Consider the following 21,874-nt stretch of genomic DNA (forward strand, 5'->3'; position numbering starts at 1 on the left):
AGGGTTAACCCCTCGGCTGCATCCCGGCAGCAATGCAGAAAATAAATGTTTGAGGGTCAATCCTGATATTCATTGTATCAAACTTTTTGCCATCTTTCATGTGAATAAATGGTCTGGGCTCCTACTCTAATAAGTTAATGCTGATAATGCTGATGGCGGAAAGGGTGAATGGTGATGGCTGGTGGCAATTTAAGTACACCAAGATAACTCATCAATATGGTTACCTAGTTGCAGAACTTTCCCAGTGTATTACATATTCTAAAATAAACATGTGCTAGTGAGCATGATAGGTGTACCAGATTTAGCATCATTCACCTATGTCTCACCTCCAGCAAGTACAGCATGCCCTCTTTTTAAGATGAGGATGCGTTCTGAAAAAATTCACTGTATAACAATTTATTATAAATGAGTCAGTTATAACGTGGGTTTGATAGGGGTATGTTTCTGTTCAAGGATCGCCCAAATGAAAAAGTAAAAAACCAAGTTTCCAATTCACCTAAACTGGTAGACATTTCATTTCACTGCATTTCACCTGCTGCTTGAACTCCAACACCACACTATTGTTCCGTCAGTGACATTAAAACGCCCGATAGTGACAAATGCAAATTCCACATTTACTTCATTTCTAAAGGGTCAGACATGCTTGCATGCATCAACCTTGGTCACCTAATCACAGCTCTCCATGCTGCTCGATCTTGGGCAGCCTCCCTGTTCAGTCCCTTATCCCTGAGGCCACACTCAATGACCTTATCCCAGGTCTTTTTCAGTCTGCCTCTCGCAACCCTACCCTCAATGTTTACACTTTTCATTTTCTGCATCCAACTATCATCCCCCATCCTCTCCACATGCCCAAACCATCTCAATCTACCGCTCCTGATCACAACACCAATACACTCCAATCCTTCCTCTTACCTCATCCATTGTAAACCTAGCCCCCCCCCCCCAGTGTCATACACAAGGATACACTACACATTTCTTTCCTTCATTCTTTCCTCTTTCTTCTGCTTACGGGTGGCTTAACACTCCCTCTTCTGTCTTACTTTCCTTCATTCTTTTCTCTTCCTTATGCCTATGGGTGACTCTACATTGAGTGACACTCCCTCTTCTGTCTTACTTTCCTTCATTCTTTTCTCTTCCTTTTGCCTATGGGTGACTCTACATTGAGTGACAAGCCAAATGGTTTCCTCTACACCAGGAAACGATTGACTACGCTGGGTGGTAACCATATACAAAGTAACCAAATTATGCCGCCTGGTGGTTTAGTGGGTAATTAAGATGCTCCAATCACATTGAGCCTGTGTAGGTTTATTTCCAAAGGGTGGTTGGGGTATACTGTTCACGTAATGCCACTCAGGGATGAGTGAGTCTGGTCACTCTCATCTTAAATGTCAGGACCAACTCGCCTAGCCCCGGGTTCCTACACTCCTCATTGGGTGACACAGGGTTAGATGATGGATGGATGGATGGGCCTTGAAACAAACAAATGACTGTAGACTTGCATGAAGGTGATCATACAGTATAAACGAAAACAGCGATTGCATATCAACCAGTGAGGCTTCTTACAGGATCATAATCACTTACAAGTGAAAATTCTATCGTATACTGAAAAAAGGTCCTAACTTTTTCGCCATCATATAAGCTACTGTATTCAGCTGATACTGGTTCATCAAATAATGAGGGTGTGCTGTACTGCATTTCTGATGGTCATTTATGTCCGAGAATATGACTACCAAAACTGGTGTGTCTTACATGCTTGTGCTTCATATATGCCATCAATTACAGTTAAGTTATACAGTAGAGTCACAATTTAAGACAAAACAAAACAACAATCTTACAATAACATGGGCATTTAATTTCTCCCATAATTACTTAATAGCACAGTAACAACACTCAACTGCGCAAAAGAAACTGTGGGAAATGGGTGCATTCTGGTATTGGATTTCCAGATACAACTCGTGTGTTATGCTTTTGTTGGTCACTGATTGGCTTCGTTGACCCAACCCGGCTCATGTGACCCATGTCCCATACCACCTGCCACAGCCTGCCTCAGTGTTGTGTAGATGGTCGCTGTGACGAGAAGTTTATGTGCTTATTTCCTTGCTCCTCATTTCCTCTCAGAACTCTTGAACATGAGGATCCAAAGTAACTTTAGTTATACGTAAACACACTGAAAGTGCCATGAACAAAAGGAAAGAAATTATTCAAAATGAAAATGTAAAACTGTTGGACGGAATGGCATGTGATGTGGGAGCTTAAATGTAAATAATCAGACAGATATGAGTCAGGTGAACTAAGTTTTTTCTTTTTGAAGGTGGGTTGAAACAGGGATGTGTCATGTCTCCATGGTTGTTCAATCTGTACATGGATGGGGTAATAAAAGAGGTACAAGGTAAGGTAGTGGATGTTGGAGTGGCTCTGGTGAGAGAGGATAGTGTTTGGAAACTCCCTGTACAGTTGTTTGCAGATGATACTGTGTTGTTGAGTGAAGACGAAGGGGAGCTGCAAGGCTTGGTGGATGAATTTGGGAGAGTGTGTAAGAAACAGAATCTAAAGGTGAATGTAGGGAAGAGTAAAGTGATTTCTTTTTGAAGGTGGGTTGAAACAGGGATGTGTCATGTCTCCATGGTTGTTCAATCTGTACATGGATGGGGTAATAAAAGAGGTACAAGGTAAGGTAGTGGATGTTGGAGTGGCTCTGGTGAGAGAGGATAGTGTTTGGAAACTCCCTGTACTGTTGTTTGCAGATGATACTGTGTTGTTGAGTGAAGACGAAGGGGAGCTGCAAGGCTTGGTGGATGAGTCTGGGAAAGTGTATAAGAAACAGAATCTAAAGGTGAATGTAGGGAAGAGTAAAGTGATGGTCTTTGAGAGAGGTGAAGTCAGTGAATGTACAGCGAGGTTGGATGGTGAGGAATTGGAAAATGTGAGTACGTTTAAGTACTTGGGTAGTGTGATGAGGAAGGATGGAGGTTTGGAGGGTGAAGTGCTTGACCGTACAACAAGGAAGAAAGGTTGCTGGTTCTTTGAAAGCAGTGATAAGAAACAGGGAAGTGAGCATGGAAGTGAAAAAGTTACTACATGACAGTATTGTGATACCAACTCTAACGTATGGAAGTGAAGCTTGGACGTTGTTGGAAGTACACAAGTCAAGAGTGAGAGCAGTGGAAATGAGTTTTTTAAGAGGAGCCTGTGGAGTCACATGGAGAGAAAGGTTGATGAATGAGGATATAAAGGAGCGTTGTCGTGTGGATGTGGATGTGATAGGAAGCGTTATGAGAAACACACTGAGGTGGTTTGGCCATGTGCAGAGGATGGAGGGTGAGAGACTGACGAAGAGAGTGTATGTGAGTGAGGTGGAGGGGGCAAGCGGGAGGGGGAGGCCAAGGATGAGATGGAGGGATGGAGTGGAGAGGTATATGAGAGAGGGGGGTGTGAGTTGGGAGCAGGGCAGTGAAATGGTGGGGGATAGGGCGACGTGGAGGCGATTTGTTTGTGGCCACCCCAAACGGGATTGAGGCATCTGGCAATAGATAGATAGATAGTGTTTATGATGTGGATAGTTTTCTTTGCTGGAAAATAAAAGTTAATGATAAAGGGGCAGTAAGATTCATACTTCGTCTTTAGTGCAACGTGTGATGGGGGGGGAAGGCCTTATGCCCGATGTTTGTTATGAACTGACGCTCTTTGGTTGAGAAAATTCTGATCTTACGAGATGTGAAGGCACTAGGCGTTGACATACATAGTTAGGTAAGATAATTATGTGAGTTCAGTTCTCGTGAATTATACTGTCATACAAATTATACTGCGTGGCTGACTTGCTTATTATTCATGATTACTGCATTCTTGTGTATCTGAGAAGTGAGAAATACACAATCACTCCATGCTGACACATTCTATATAGCTTTTTTTTTTCCTTCATTGTTGATGACTAATGGCTTTCAAAAATAGTTTTACACTGCATTTTTTTTTTCTTTTTTTTTTAAATGAGCGCCAAAAGTGATTCCTGGCAAAATATGCGTGATGCTGGGCAGCCATTATTCACATGTTGTTTAGGTAGTTTTTGCTTGATTGGTAATTAAGACTTTCAAGAGGCTTTGTGACAATCCTTGGTGATTAAAATTTTTATGGGGAGTATTAGGGGGCAAAACTAATTGGTTAGGTTAGGTTAGAAAGCAGTATGCACTGATGTGTCCAGTCAGTGAGATCATATCTAAACACATTGCCTTGGGTGTCTGAAGGCAGACATATTTGTAATCTATCTAACTATATACCTTGGCTGCTTTCCCCAAGGAAAGGGAGGCAGCCGAGACAGGACGACACACTCCCCATTTACTCATCCATTCAAACACATTCATTCGCATCTTAGCCCCAAAGGGGAGAACGGACAGATCCTCACCGCACCACACCGCACAAGGGTCAACTGTGCAATGCAATCAGTGACATCCGCAGCAGGGCCCAACAGCAGAGCTGGTTTACCCCTGCCACATCATAACAGACTCATCCCCTTACACACACCTGACCTGAAATAGCTGATCAGACCAGATGCGGGAGAATATCCCCTCAGGGCTGCGTCATCACTTATTCACAATTTCTCTCCATTTATTTCTGTCACGCACAGCCACTCTTCCTTGCTCAACAGACATCCCTCTCGCATCCAGCGCTCTCTTCACACTGTCCATCCATCCTATTCGTGGTCTTCCTCTCAGCCTTACACCTCTCACATCAGATCTAGTTATCTTTTTCACCAATCGCTCATTATCCATTCTCTCCATATGCCCAAACCATCGCAACATCTTCTGCTCAACTCTACCAGCCATCTCCCGAACAACTCCAGTTCTCCTTCGCACTTCAACATTCCGCACCCGATCCATACGCGTCACTCCACACATACTCCTCAGACACCTCATCTCCATTACATTCAAAATTTTCCTCTCCGCTACACCCATATTCCATGTTTCAGCCGCATATAATGTAGTCGGTACCACAACATCCTCATACAGCCTTCTCTTGACATCCATTCTAAGCAAACGACATCTAAACACTTTTTTCATTCCTCCCAGCACCTTTCCTACTTCATTTATTCTAAACTTCACTTCTGCATCTATTCTTCCATCCACAGCAACATGTGACCCTAGATATCTAAAACACTCTACCTCCTCAAGCAACTAGCCATTCAAAACTATATTCATCCCCCTACAATCTACCAACCTCGTACACTTCATCACTTTACTCTTATTCTCATTTACTTTCAATTTCCTCCTTTCACACACCCTTCCAAACTCCTCTACCAACTGTCTCAATCTCTCCTCTGAATCAGCCACCAGGGCAGTATCATCTCCAAACAGCAGCTGCTTCAGATTCCACTCTCCACCATCAACATTCACCAGACTCAGACCTCCACCTAAAACTCTTGCATTCACCTCCCTTACAAAACCATCCATGTAAATATTAAACAACCAAGACGACATCACACATCCCTGTCGCAGCCCCTCTCTCACAGGAAACCAATCACTCAGCATTTCCCACTCTTACACACGCTCTACTATTTACATAAAAACTTTTCACCCCTTTTAGTAACCTGCCATCAAGTCCATACAATCTTAAAACAGTCCACAAGTCTCCCTATCATTTCTATCATACGCTTTCTCTAAATCCATAAACGCCCAAAACACATCCTTGCCTTTCGCTAAATACTTTTCACACACTTGTCTCACTGCAAACACCTGATCCACGCATCCCCTCCCTCTCCTAAAGCCACATTGCTCATCACCAATCACTCCCTCTGTACCCTCTCTAACTTTCATAATTAACACTCTACCATACACCTTACCTACAACACTCAACACACTTACGGCCATATTCTTAAAAATAATTCCTTCCCTAAACTTTTCCTTCCCTTCGAAGGATTTTTCTTTCCCTTCAGTATGCGTAAAGATTTCCTTGGAAGGGAAGGAAAAATGTTCAGGTTGGTAGCCCTGTTAAACTAAAATGACCCATCCTGCCGATATTTGGTATGATGGAGCATTAAATTTATAAACTAATACATCAAAACACGCATATCTCGTGCTGGATAATGAAAGCACAACACATTTGAGACATGGGAGGTCGCCACCACATCTACAGTATACTGTTGGTTTGTATTCAGCCATAAATGCCATTCTGGCCAACACCGCAGCGTGTTCACTCCTCAAGACAATAATGTGATAAATTATATTCGAGGAATATTATTACGCTTAATGTTGTTATTAGTAAGTGTAAGAATCACTTGTTAACGTCCGTCTCGTGTACTCGCATGGCGGCGCTCACTTGTTTTTTTCCAGCTGGAAGACATGAGCCGAACCACATGTGTGACCTTGACGGCAGATTTTCCTTTTTCAGGCAAATTAACAACCAAAATGTTTCTTGAAATGAATCCTCGTTTGACCCTGGCCATAATGTATAAGATTTGTCAGTGTCAGATCATAAAAGACTGGATGAATATCGGAGGTAGTACGTCGTCTGCTCTGTTTATGTCTGACTTATTGTCTCAGCCAACATGGGTAACACTTTTAAAGAGGCACAAATAGCGCTTAAACATTAGTATAGCAAAGTAAACTGCATCAATAAAATTATACAGTAACTTCTGTCAACATTTTAAATATATATAAGACAATGAACCACAACAGAAAGTACAAAATTTATGAAGGAATTTTTGAAGAGAAGGGTCAAGGAATTCCTTCAAGTTCCAATAATTTCTGCTGCCCAGAGGAAAAATCTTTCCCTTTGCGCGGCCCCGGAAGGGAAGGATTTTTTTAAGAATACCAATTCGGCTAAAGATTTCCTTCCCAAGCCTCTACAAGGGAAGGAAATGTTTAAGAATACAGCCGTTATACCCCTAAAGCTAGTACATTCATACTTATCACCCTTGCCTTTATACAACGGGACCACACAAGCACTTGCCCAGTCAACTGGCACCATACCTTTCACAAAGCACACATTCAACAATCTTACTAACCAAACAACAATAGTCACTCCACCACCTTTCAGGCATTCCACAGCACACCCATCCATACCTGCAGCTTTCCCTGTTTTCATCTCCTTTACTGCCTTCTCCACTTCCTCCTTCGTGACCAAAGAATCATTCAACTCTCCCAACACATTTATTCCTTGCACCCTTCCATCCATCACAATCTTAGCCACCCTTTCCTTCTCTACATTTAACAATCTTTCAAAATACTCTGCCCATCTCTTCCTTACTGCATCCATCTCAATTAACATCCTTCCATCATCTGCTTTTACTCATTCTTCCTTCCCAGACTCTCCCTTTCACACCCTTTTCACCTCCTTCCAAAACATTTTCTTATTCTGTTGAAAATTCTCTGTCAGCCGCCTACCCCACCTCTCATCTGCTGCCACTTTAGCATCACGCACAGCCCTTCTCGCCCTATTCCTCTTTTCCTTATACCTCTCATATGACATCTCATCCTTCCTCTGCAGCCACACTTCATATGCACGTCTCTTCTCAGCCACAGCCATACTTACTTCCTCGCACCACCATTCACTTCCTTTTCTTACACCACCACCCACACGTCTCACACCACACACCTCTTCTGCATGCCCCACCACAGCACTCTTAAATAACTGCCATTCCTCCTCCACACTGCCATTTTCCCGATCTTTCACTGCGTTCCACTCATCTTTCAATTTCTCCTGATACTCTATCTTTTTCTCTCTTTTATCCAACTCACTCACTTTCAAAACCTCCCTGCCACACCTAACTCTCCTAGCTCTCACCCATCTCTTACCTACTCTTAACTTTTCCTCCACCAGGTAGTGGTCAGACATACCTCCACCCTCCCCTCTCAGAACTCTCACATCCAACAATCTTCCTATTACATTCCTAGACACAACCACATAGTCCATCAAAGCTCTATCAACAACCCTTCTACCCTCCTGTCTCACCCATGTATACTTATAAATATCTTTCTTCTCAAACAGCGTATTTCCAATCACCATCTCTCGCTCAACACACATCATTATCATTCGCTCCCCATTTTCATTTCTTCCAGGCACACCATGCATACCAACTACACCTTCAACTGCTACATTTCCCACTCTAGCATTCAGATCTCCCATCATTACCACATTCATATTCGCTCCAAAACTCTGCAGACACTCATCAACATCATTCCAGAAAGACTCCCTCTCTTCTTCATCCCTTTCACTACCAGGCCCATATGCACTCGCAAACACCCACAACTCACGTTCAGATTTCGCTTACACCCACATCAGTCTCGATGACACCTCCTTCCATTCAATCACACTGCTGTACTTCCGGACTCACTAACAAGGCCACACCTTCTCTTGCTCTTCCTCTATCAACACCTGACAATCTTCCATTCACACTTCCAAACATAGACTCACCCTTCCCTTTCATCTTCATTTCACTCAAAGCTAACACATCCAACTTTCTTCTCACAAACATTCTCCCAATCTCCTCCCTTTTAGTCTCAATCGTACTACATCCACATGGGAAATAAAACACAGAGGAGGGGGGTCCCTAGTCCCCTCACCCCGCCCCTTTTAGTCGCCTTTTATGATACGCAGGGAATACGGTGGCAGTATTCTTCCTAACACAACCTGGCCGCGAAGTAGTAGTACCACCCCATAGGCGGCCAGATTGTGTCCCCCCCCTGTGGCGGGGGGGGGGGACACAATCTATATTATAATAATCTATATTATAATAATCACCCTACCCCAATTCCCCCACTTCAAAAACCTGTGTAGGATCCTGAAAAAAATGGTTATACTGTATTTAAAAAAATAAAATAAAATAAATAATGATGACTGTGAAAGTTCATATTTGTGCAAAAAGTACATCTACTGTAAATATATGTCACGTTTCAGAGTTAATTTGATTTTGCACGAGGTTCTGCATAATCTATCTCGGGTTGTATGAAGATTCTGCTGTGTTATATCAACAAAAATAATAGTGTACAAAATGTTAAATTGATGAATGGCCCAATACCAGCAACTGGCACAAGATAACTAATCCCAAGACTTTCCTTCCTTCATCATTACCATACAACAGTACAGTACTTACTGAGTCATTCTTCCCTTTGTCTTTCTTCTTCTGCTTTTTATTGGCACGTCCAGTGCGAAGATATGACAAGATCTGAGTCAGCTTCTGAATCACTATATCATTTGTTGTGAATGTTGCTTGCAAATTCTGAGGAGAGATTAATTTAATAGCTATTAATGCCAACACTGTACATGCTGTACATGGGTAAATATATATACATTACCACCAGACATATCCATTTAAAAAGAACAATAATACACACTGCTTTTAGCAAACATGATACTTTGTCTTTATTTCAGTTCTAACTATTTTATAAGAATCATCCTACCCCAATTCCCCCACTTCAAAAACCTGTGTAGGATCCTGGAAAAAATGGTTATACTGTATTTAAAAAAATAAAATAAAATAAATAATGATGACTGTGAAAGTTCATATTTGTGCAAAAAGTACAAGATGTCTTCTCACAAGTTTTCCCTCCTCACATGAACCTTCACAGACTACTGATATACTGATGAGCTAAGAGAAGGGGAAGGAATAAGAATGTGCATTCATCCAATGGCCTGGCAAAATAGTCTGCCAGGGCCTTTCTTTTTTATTTCCCAGGACTGCTATGCTATTATGTCCCAGTTTCATAATACTTAAGATGAGATTTCATACGGCTGTACAAGGAAAGCTGTGTTTAGTGCACTTCTTACCTTAACATCTGACCAGATCAGGATGGTCCCCTTAACCTTACTGCATTTTATCACAGTTGAAAGTACAGCTGCAAGCTGTCCTTCCTAGGTGCCCTATCTTCTTCCAGAGGTTATAATTTTTGGCTTAATAAATGCTTCTTATTTATTCAAATACTTGCAACTGTGATGCCATCTATAATGTACAGTACTGTATTCCATCAGACATACCTCAATACCAACGAGATCAGCCTTGGAGCGAATAATAGTTGTAGGAATGTCGCTTTCTGCCACGTCATCATCAAGGTCAATAGCATATGCCATGCGACCGCTTAAGAACAGGTCATTGAATTCTGCTGGCTTAGAACTGAAAATGCTACTGAAGATTCTCCTTCCCATATTTGTCCTGTAAATGAAGAATGCATGTTGCTCTATATAAAAATAAAACTGAAAGGAAGTATTTTTCACTGAAAGTTTGATTAAATTGCATATCCAACTCTGTAAAATTACAAAATTACTGTAATCTAATATTATACACATCCATACAGATATGGCAGAAGCATACTGGCTATGTACAGTATTTCCTCATTTTTCGCCGGTTGGATGTTCCGCCAAAACGTCGCGAAACGTGAAAGGTCGAACTGTGAAGTTAAGAATCAATGGAAAAAATAGAGGAGCGTTCCAGTGGGACATGTACAGCTGCGACCAAGTGTAAGTATCCACCCTCTTCCAGCCAAACCAGACATTTGGCACCGTCGCACTCATGGATACAAGAGGTGAAGCAGGGCACGACTCATCAACCTGAGTTGGATCATCGAGAGTGAGTGAGTGAGTGTGTGTGTGTGTGTGTGTGTGTGTGTGTGTGTGTGTGTGTGTGTGTGTGTGTGTGTGTGTGTGTGTGTATAACCTATTTGTATTTACCTATTTGTAGTATACAGGAATTGAGCAATGCTCGTGTTGTCCTGTCTCCAAATCCACATTTATCAAGTCTACCTTTACACACATGAATGTTTTTCTCATGCACCACCTCTTCGTCTAAGTCGTTCCAAATATTTATGTATTTACCTAATATACCTAATTGTGATGTACACGGAATGTGCTATGCTCGTGGGTTTCCGTCGCTGTTTCTCAATAAGTCAAATTTAGCTTTAAACTCATTTAAATTTTTAGACTGGACGATCTCTTTGTCCAGGCTATTCCATAAGTCTATACTTCCATAAGGAAAGCTATATTTCTTGATATCCTTCAAGCAGCTTGACTTTTTCAATTTCATTCCGCGTCCTCTTCTTACTCTCTTATCCCATACAAACAGATCTTCTTTGTCAATTTTATCTACTCCCACCATGGTCCTGAACACTGCAATCATGTCTCCCCTCTTTCTCCTTTCCTCTAAGGAAGGCAAGTCCAACTTTTCCAGCCTCTCTCTGTATGACAGGTCTGCCAGACTGGGGACCATCTTGGTTGCTGTTCTTTGTACTCTCTCAATCTTATTTATATCTTTCTTTTTGTGTGGGGACCACACTACCGCTGCATATTCTAACCTGGGGCGGATCATGGCCACTATTAATTTTTTCATCACCTCCTCATCCATATAATGAAATGCTACTCTTATGTTAGTCAAGAGTTTATAAGTCTCTCCAACATCTTGTTAATGTGCTTTTCTGGTGACAAACTATCTTGGACCAGCACTCCCAAATCTTTCTCTTCTCTCATTTTTGTGATAAATTCATTACCCAACAAATAATTCAGTGATGGCCTCCTGGTACTTTTACCCATTTCCAATATTTTACATTTCTTTAAATTAAATTTCATTTCCCAAGTCCGGCTTCAATCATGTATCCTATCCAGATCCTCCTGCAGCATTTTACAATCCTCCTCAACCTCTACCTTCCTCAAGATCTTTACATCATCAGCAAACAGACTTGCATAACTGTTCACTCCATCTACCATATAATTTACGTAAATCAGGAACACTACTGACGCCAACACCGAGCCTTGAGGGACTCCACTTGTTACTTCCCTCCATCCAGACATTCTATCCTTTATTACTGTCCTCATTTGTCTGTCTCTCAAAAAGTCTCTCATCCATTCCAGAAGTTTCCCCTTCGGTCCTCCTATATATTATAGTTTCCACATTAGTCTCTTATGGGGTACCTTGTCAAAGGCCTTCTCTAAGTCTAAGTACACACAATCCACCCGACCATCTCTCTCCTGTACCACGTCAATCGCTCTTGAGTAAAAGCTCAACAAGTTAGAAACACATGACCTGTGTGTGTGTGTGTGTGTGTGTGTGTGTGTTATCGCTCTGAACGACTTTTGTCGAGGTTCTGCAGAATGGGAACCTAGAGACGAAATATTGTTAATGATACGCCTGAAAACGATACATATTATGTGATTCCATCTCCTACTAAAATGGCATGAGCATTATACGCACATAAAGATACCGCGTGAATAGTATAGGTGACTATAATTACGAGTGTTATATAACAATAATGTTCTATGCCCATCTCTATCATAAATGAGAAACACTGCCTTTTATTACCATCCCGCTAGCTAAATTAACTGATATGACTCAGATTGATGAGTCTTGCCTTGCTTCACCTTTCAAATCCACAGTTGCGACGGTGCCACATATACGGTTTGGCTGGGAGAAGGTGGATACTTACACTTGGCTGAAGCTGTACCTACCCAATCGGAAAGGACTAAAACACCAAACAGGCCCTACCCAAAATTAAATGAAGAGTGTTTACAAGTGCTAAAACAGCATAACGCAATAAACATGTACCAGAGAAGACATTAAAACTGTTATAACGAGCTGCAATACCAAAAATCCTTACTAGAAATAAAGCAAAGACTGGCTAGAGTGGCAGATGAAGATGTGTTGAGCGTGGATGGGCTAATTCCCGATAGCACTAACCAAGGAAAAATTGCCACTTTTCACCAGATTATTTAATTTTCGACATCAAAGTCGGTCAACTAAACCTCGGCCATTTTATGTGCCCTCTTTGTCACTAAAAGGAAGGGAGAAATTATAACAACATTAGTTTATTCACTTCTACAAGGAAGAGACGCTGTAATATAGTCAAATAGAATAAAAAATTGGTGGGCTGAGTCTACCATCTCTGTACTGGGACGGTTATTATTCTTTCCTTCCTTAAATATCGATATGCTTTATTTTACATCCATTTCATGTATTTGTCCATCAAAACAAAAATAAACATTATTACAAGAAACATGTAACGACTCATCGTTAAGAAACAGTAGCACAACACAGCTGAATATCATACGTTATGATCATCAACAATAACAAACTTATGTGTGTCTACTGCCCTGCTGGACCTGCTGTGTATTCATGACACGGCTGAAGATCTTATGTTATGATCATAAACAATAACAAACTCACGTGTGTCTACCACCCTGCTGGACCTGTATAAAGATCATGGAAAACCGTTGCGTAGAAAAATGGACAGTGCCTAGACTGTACAGATGTACCGATGTATCGGTATCGGTGGTATCGGCCCATTTGGAAAGTATCGGTATTGGCTGATTTTCTGCCGATACTACCGATAATTAAAAGGAATTCAGTGCACTGGAAGTTATTTTGTTAAATAGAATTTGGATGTTTTGTAGGGATGAAAAATAAATTATTGGTAATATCCAATTATTTAGTATCATATTAAAAATAATACATGGTGCATAGTAATACAGTACATCCTTTGGTAATGAGCCACATCTACCACCATGGACATGTGCAAGACTGGTTGGTAGCCTCACATCAGCGGCTCAGGGCCCTGCCACAGCCCTCAGACGGCAGGCACCTCCCTTCCTCACTGGTATCAGTATCGGTAATGGTCAAAATTTTGATATCAGTACTTCTCTACTAGACTGAGCAACGGTATGCGTCATCTGCTGAGTGTCGGCTGCCTGCTGGGTAAGTGGGGGTGCCCATCATCCACTCACACAGTGTAGTGCTACTCTGAGGTTACTGTACATTCAGTGACAAGCTAATGATTCCCTGTAAGCTAGTAAATCATTTACAGGTAATACGCTAGGTGCTGCCAAATAACCAACCCACATGTGTTCCCTACATGTCAACATGCAGGTTGGCTGAGGGTCAGTGCCCCTCCCCAAAAACCAATTAACTAAGAAGGCAAACAAAATGCTGCAAACATGGACTTAATGATGACAACTACGGACTAAGCAAAGGACATAGTGAGGACTGCTACTTGGAACGGGAGGGGCACGACCGATGAGGTGAAAGAGAGATTGCCCAGGTGCTTGAGGAAGCAAAAGTGGACATATGTGGATTGACTGAGACCAAATGGAGAGGTGAGAGCATGAGACAGTGCGAGTATGGATTGGGTATATGAGGTCTGTTCAGAAAATATTCAATCTCAGGCTCTAAAATAAATAAATAGCTAACCTGTTCAGTAGGGTGTTTATCAGTATATAGCACAGATATGAAAACTGTGGTAACAATGCATACTGATCGGCTCATTATCCCATTTGAGTAAAAAAAGAATCCAATTTTTTCCGCGATGACCCGTCACGTCACGTCCCGCGTTATTTCGCACCTCTGACACCCCCCAATCCCGAGCTATTTTGGGAAAAAAAAATTTTGGCTAAAACCTCCGCTTTTGGTGAGAAACATCGAAAATTCATAGAAAAATCGCTCATCTGAGGTTTAAAATACTCGATACATGTAGGAGTGCCTCCTTACCCTACTGGATTTTCTATCAGGCTGGCTCCAAAGAAAAGGAGTTCTATGGGAGGGTAACTATTTCACACCACTCATAAACGGTATTTATTTATTTATTTGGTACGAATTTATATGTAGTATGAGAGTATATTGGTTTTCGAACAGTAATATAGGCATTATAAGCATTGTTTCACTCACTAACTCATCAACATACCTGACCTTTTTTGGCAACATTACTTGATCATCATTTCTGACTGTTTCTTCCTCTAATGCTATGTAAACTTTGTCCTCCACATTGTCATCGATTGGGGAATCACTCTGGCCCTGAATGTCTTTATTGGCGAGGTCACTGGTAACAGGTGAATTGCCGAGATAATGGCGTGCCGGGGGGGGGGTATGCTGTGTAAGGCATTGTCCCTGCCTGGCATCTTGCAGAGGAATAGAGGAAGGTGTCCCGTGTATACGTATGAAAAATCACTCACAAAAATTGAAAATTGTGCAAATTATGAACCTTGCAATTGCACGACATACCAGTACGCCAACGTGACTAGCTGTGACAAAATGTTGCGACATACCCACACGTTGATGGGATGCCTCGGGTTAAGGGTCACTCTTGTTGGCACATTTTTACAGTAACAGAGAAAAAGTGACAGAAAGCGGAACTTTACTAGTGAAGTTTATGCAAAAACGGCAATCTCAACGTGGACTCCAATGAAGTTAGGTAAACCTTTGTGCCACTCTCGCCTTTGTCCTCCGAACCGTTTTTCTGTCATGGTGCACGATTTTTAGAAGGAACTGTTTCTGCTCTTCGTTCTTGCATCGTGTGTTGAGCCTCTGGATCATTGCAATTCCTCATTCTGGAACATCATTATAACTTTCAAATTTTTGACCAGGACATTGAGGTCTGGGGTGTAGATGGCCTCTGGGACCTCCTGCAGAACTTCAGCCTCAGCAGTCAGCCACCCTAGCATTTCTTTCGTTCGGCTGGTCACAAATCTGTACAGGGTGGCGGTGACAGAGATGCTGGGACTTTTTCCCTCCAGCCTCTTCAGACACTTCCTGGTTGGCTGGCAAAGGTTTTCCAGCATTCTTTGTCTGCTCTCAGGTTTAAGTCTTTCATCATGGAAGACCAGGGAGACAGCCTCCACGCTGAGATACCAGAGGTGACGTCAAAGGGCCTTCTCTGCCACTGATGCCACCACCTGGTCCAGGTAGTTTAGGAGGTCCTTGAGAAAGTCCAAATCATTCTTGGGGGCCCTGCCTGATATGAGAGCTTCATGCCAATACTTGATGTAGATATGGCTAACAAATTTCGCCACTCTCATCAACCTTCATCATTCTGTGGCCTTCAAATCAACCTGGTCTGTGAGTAGCATGATCTTGAGAGCATAGATAGCCTTAGCCATGCATCTTGCTTGATGGTATTCACCTGGGGCTTGAAATGTAACACCAACTCATTCCTGCATCTCTCCCCCAAGGTACAGATGGCAAAGCCTTAGCAGCTCTTTGTGCTCATATGGATGAGGGTTGCGAAAAACATTGTCAATGCAGTCCATCATAAAAACACAACAGCGCTCTTCCCAATCTCCTCATAGGTCATCAGCACTCACAGTCATAGTTTTGAAGCTCATCCGGTCTATGTTGTTCCACTGGTCCTGAAACCTCCAAAAAGATGGGATTTATAGGCCACTTTGGCAACTTGGCAACCCAAGCAGAGCTCAAACACATCTTTCAGGATCAGTTCATGAAGGTGATGCCTGCAAGCGAGCCAGAAGAGTGGCCTTTTTAAAAATTGCATGATTCGAATACAGACACTAATAAGCGTCCCAATGTGGTGTCGAAGTCCAACAAACCGATCTGAGATGCTGTATTCGTCCAACAGTTTCAGCCCCCTGGTGGCTACCTGCTGTCCGGTTGTGTCTACTGCAAATGAGATGACGAGAATCTCCTTGAACTCTTTCACCGTCACCAACACTGCTATTCTGTCCTCCAAGATCCTCCCTGTAACAGCTTTGGGGGGCACCTTTCCATCCCAGTGAAAAACCAAAGGAAGCAGACTCCTGAAAATCAAAGTTGTGAGTTCTTGAGCGAGCAGCTTCTGGCTCTTCCCCCTCATTTGAATTACAACTAAGCATGAAGCCGAAAGTTACATGACATTCAGCCCCGAACTGCCAGCACATGCAACACAGCTGGCCAATGCCTGCTGATCAGAGAGGTTATTTCTTTCCCATGTAGTTGTCAAGGATGGGCACAAGGTGCTCTTCATCCTCCCTCTTCTGGGTGCCATTAAAGATGAAGATGTTGAAACAGATTTGTCTTCAGAAAACAACACACTGGATGATGATGTCAACATCCCTTCCCATGTCACCTCCTGGAGCACTGCACTCATTTCATCTTCATTTTTTCCTTTTCTTGCTACTTTCGACATTTCCATTGGAACTTTCCTTGCAGCAGCAGCATGGATTCTGTCGATTCTTGTAATGGAACAGCTCCCTGGACCTCCCGCTGCCAACGAAGGAACTCCTTATACTCCTCTGGGATTCTTGTCTCCATGATATCAGCCGATGAAATGTCAAATATTTCTCCACGTCACCCTTCCATATCTCCCACTTCATCTTAGCAGCTGCTGTGTTCTGTGTCACGTCCTTCCTCAGTGCCATGTACTGTTCATGGAGCTGCCTACTCTGCTTCCTCAGGTTGCCTTTGTTTTCACAGAGAGGTTGGTCCGCCTCCATACTTCCTCCAGCTTCTCTCAAATTACCTTTGCCACCTTCGAAATAGGTGCCTTCTGGTCCTTATGACGCCACATAAAAACGAGCAAAACATCTTGTTTGGAAGGAAGACAAGCCGAAGAAAAATCTGAAAACTGGGTTATTTGACAAGCCACACAAAACGAGACACGACTTCAACTGACCTGTAAAGAAAGCCAGAATTGGTGTTATCAGCCAAATGAAAAATGCGACCAGGCAACAGTAAATATCTGATAACCAAAGTAGTTGGATATCCAGATTAAGTAGATTTAGGTGCAATAAGACAACAAAATTAGGTCTGCACACACCAAGCATGAACCCACATGCAAAGCACACTCCATGACATCACCTCACCAGCAACTCACACTAAGACACTGAACATTGCCTGGGGCACTGAAATGGCACTCACCTACTGCCCAGCTTCAAGCGGCAGGGCTTGGCAAATTCCTGAGTCATGATTGGCATAGATAACCAAAAATCATCTCACCAGCCCAAATGTGGCAAATGAGCACGACCTCAAAATACACTTCAATTTCTGAAGGATTTTCCAGGAATCATTTATGGGGACAATGGTTCACAGCCAAACGTGACATGAACATATTGTAGAGTATTTCTAAATATGAAACACCCTACTGTTCTGCTCGGACACTAATCCCTGTCAAAGTAGGCCGATCCTTATTTGATAAACGTAGCCCAGCATTGATTCCACTGACTGAAACATTATTCAAAGTTGGTTTATGGTATCTGCTGCAGATGCTTCGTCGTTTTCATCATGATCTCTTCCCTTGGATGAGCATTGCTCTGGACGTGTTGGAGTGTGCAAATAACGATCCAGACTTTCTGAAGACTGCTATCACAGGAGATGAGACTTGAGTGTATGAGTACAACCCGGAAACCAAAGCATAGTCATCCCAGCCGAAGCATGCAGGGTTGCCGCAGCCAAAAAAGTACAACAGGCCTACAGCAAGGTGAAATGCACTCACGTGTTGACAATTTTTTGTTCGATTACTGTGGTCATGGGCATCACGAACACGCACCAGGTCAGACTGTCAACAAACATTACTACCTTGACATTATCTGTCATCTTCGTGAAGCAATTTGGCGGAAGAGACCAGACCTTGGAAAGCGGCAAGTAGAAAGTTGAACCATGATTCTCCTCAACTGATTCGGGAATTTTTAGCCAAGCACAAAATCCCGCAGGTCACCACACATGGCTCTGTACGACACTGGTTATTTCCTAAGCTCAAAACCCTGCTGAAGGGTTCTCAGTCTGAGACAAGAAGACATCATGACGAATGCAACGAAGCACCTGCAAGAGATACCAAAAACCGACTCCAAAAAATGTTTTGGGCAATGGAAAGAATGCTGGGCTTGGCCTACTTTGAGGGGGAATTATACCCTGTTTGTCTGAAGTATGCACCTGAGATCTTGGCAATGAGTGAGGTGTGTTTGATTGCGGCTGCTGATTGGCTGCCAATGATGTCATTGCAACAAACGCTAGATGACTGATGCCACAATCCTATAGGGAGTGGCTGTTTGTCTTTGAGTTAGTCATATTACGGGGAGGGGCACTAACCCTCTACCAACCCACTTGTTGACATGAAGGGAAGACATATGAGCTGGTTATATGGTTAACACCCAGCACTGTAAATGGTTTCATGGCCTACAGGAAACCATTAGCCTTGTCACTCAATGTAAAGCCACCTGAAAAGGACAGAAGAGTAATAAAAAGTGACAGGAAAGATGGGAGAAACAGGGAGAGAGGAGGACAAACACAGAAAGAGAATGATAAAGGTGAAGGAAGAAGTAGGCAGCACTACATCGAGTGGATGATGGCCCGCCACCACCTACCACCATCGATTATATTTGTCATTACTTTCATCTTGTGTTCCTAGGAATCAAATAAGGTACTCATCATTCATCAAAAGCACAAAGAATATATTCAATCTGTTCTTCTGTTAAACAAGATACATAATGGCCTAAAAGCCTTCTATCTATCTATCTATTGCCAGATGCCTCAATTCTGTTTGGGGTGGCCACAAACAAATCACCTCCAAGTCGCCCTGTCCCCTGCCATTTCACTGCCCTGCTCCCAACTCACATCCCCCTCTCTCATATACCTCTCCACCCCATCCCTCCATCTCATCCTCAGCCTCCCCCTCCCTCTTCTCCCCTCCACCTCACTCACATACATTCTCTTCGTCAGTCTCTCACCCTCCATCCTCTCCACATGGCCAATCCACCTCAGTGTGTTCCTCATAACGCTTCCTATCACATCCACATCCACACCACAACGCTCCTTTATATCCTCATTCGTCAGCCCGTCTCTCCATGTGACTCCACAGGCTCCTCTTAAATAACTCATTTACACTGCTCTCACTCTTGACTTGTGTCCTTCCAACAACGTCCAAGCTTCACTTCCATACGTTAGAGTTGGTATCACAATACTGTCATGTAGTAACTTTTTCACTTCCATGCTCACTTCCCAGTTTCTTATCACTGCTTTCAAAGAACCAGCAACCTTTCTTCCCTGCTGTACCCTTTCAAGCACTTCACCCTCCAAACCTCCATCCTTACTCATCACACTACCCAAGTACTTAAACGTACTCACATTTTCCAATTCCTCACCATCCAACCTCACTGTACATTCACTGACTTCACCTCTCTCAAAGACCATCACTTTACTCTTCCCTACATTCACCTTTAGATTACGTTTCTTACACACTCTCCCAAACTCATCCACCAAGTCTTGCAGCTCCCCTTCGTCTTCACTCAACAACACAGTATCATCTGCAAACAACAGTACAGGGAGTTTCCAAACACTATCCTCTCTCACCAGGGCCACTCCAACATCCACTATCCTACCTTGTACCTCTTTTATTACTCCATCCATGTGCAGACTGAACAACCATGGAGATATGACACATCCCTGTTTCAACCCAACCTTCAAAGACAAAAATTCACTTAGCTCACCATCCACACGCACTGCAGCCTTAGCACCATCATACATACTCTTCACAGCATTCAACAACTTCCCATCTACTCCATATATTCTTAATACTTTCCACAATCCTTGTCTATCCACCCTGTCATATGCTTTCTCCAAATCCATGAAAGCCGCATACAACTTCTTGCCCTTCTCTAGAAACTTTTCCACTAAAGATCTAAGAATGAATATCTGATCTACACAACCTCTTCCCTTCCTAAAGCCTCCCTGTTCTTCACCAACTAATTTCTCTGTTCTTTCTCTAACTCTGTCAATAAGTATCCTACCATACACTTTTCCTATTATACTAAGAAGACAAATGCCCCTATGATTACCACACACTTCTTTTTCCCCTTTTCCTTTGTACAAGGGAATAATTATACCTGACTTCCAATCCTCCGGGACCCTACCTTCCTCCCAGGCCAATCTGCACATCTTCCACATCCATTCTACTACTATCTCTCCTCCATGCTTCAGCATTTCACCACACACTCCATCAATTCCTGGGGCTTTCCCCAATTTAACTTTCTTCATTGCTTCCACAACTTCTATCCTACTGATTTCTTCCTCTCTTCTCACCTCCCTCCTTCTCCCAGCCATTCCCCAGCCACTTATACTCGCATTACTTCCATCCTCTATGTTCAACAATTCCTTAAAGTGTTCTCTCCATCTGCTCATTTTTTCTCCCTTCTCCACTAGTAATCTACCATTTTTATCTTTCACTCCCCTGCTAACCTCACTTCCACCCTGTCTTACTCTCTTCACCTCTTTCCAGAACATTTTCTTACAGTCCCTCCACTTTACACTCAAATTCCTTCCAAATTCCTCATCCACTCTCTTCTTACTCTCTCTTACTAATTTTTTCACCTGTCTCTTTCTTTCTGCATATGAGTACTTGCCGTGACAAATAAATGCTCACGTCTATGTCAATGGCAACACTTGCCAAGGTATGTTCAAAATACTGTACTCTGATTTTGCTGATCTGTCATTGTATCAAAGAGTTTTTCTGTTAGTTTGCTTTATTCATGTGGTAATGCAAGTCTAAACTGCAAGGGCTGACATAAGGCTACAATGATCTAGGCAAAATGAGTGGCTATCCCTTGCTCTAAAACATTTGTGCAACAACAGAATTAATTCAATACTTGTACGAGTGTTAGCTTCATAAAACAAAAGGTAGCTTTTCTTCTTCACAGGAACAATACGAATTATTCTTTCAATCTGTTTAATGAAAGGCAAAGTTGTGGTGGAGAGCAGAGATTATAAATACATTATTGGATCCCAAGAAAAGACGAAACAGACAGCGTTGGAGGGAAAACTCCACACTCATGCCAAATCTGCAGCCTACCACTTGGAACAACAAGTGAATCCACTCTTTTATAGGTAAATTTATTATAATATGAACATGCTGTATGTACTGCAGTTGGTTAATCATGGGTGATTAACTCAATAACATACAGAAGGAAGTATACCAGCACACTGAAAAAGATGCATAAGTTGGTGTGTAATGAGATCATTTACTCCAGTGACAGTTCGGCTATTGCTGTTTTAAAAAGCGGAGAGGTATCAAACGCTTCTCTAAGACAGAGCAGGGAGAGGGGTGGGGGGAGGTAATCATCAAGAACAAGACAACGATGAATGTATGAACATGCCATTATAAAAAGCAATGACAAGAAAAAACAGAAATAGCAGAGAGAGAGAGAGAGAGTC

At 42.5% G+C, this 21,874-nt stretch overlaps 1 protein-coding gene across 1 annotated transcript in view; it reads right to left on the bottom strand.

Moving 5' to 3' along the window:
• beag (IC cytokine homolog beag) overlaps nucleotides 1-21,874 on the bottom strand; it is a 498,741-nt gene that overhangs the window by 295,015 nt on the left and 181,852 nt on the right. The window contains exons 5-6 of the mRNA XM_080280996.1: nucleotides 9,964-10,138; nucleotides 9,083-9,208 (exon numbers count right to left, since the gene is read on the bottom strand). Coding sequence (XP_080137122.1) covers nucleotides 9,083-9,208; nucleotides 9,964-10,138 — 301 coding nt within the window. The remainder of the gene's footprint in view (nucleotides 1-9,082; nucleotides 9,209-9,963; nucleotides 10,139-21,874) is intronic.

Source organism: Coenobita brevimanus, chromosome 87 (assembly GCF_032717465.1).
Source record: "Coenobita brevimanus isolate Jiangsu-jjx chromosome 87, ASM3271746v2, whole genome shotgun sequence".
NCBI lineage: Eukaryota > Metazoa > Arthropoda > Malacostraca > Decapoda > Coenobitidae > Coenobita > Coenobita brevimanus.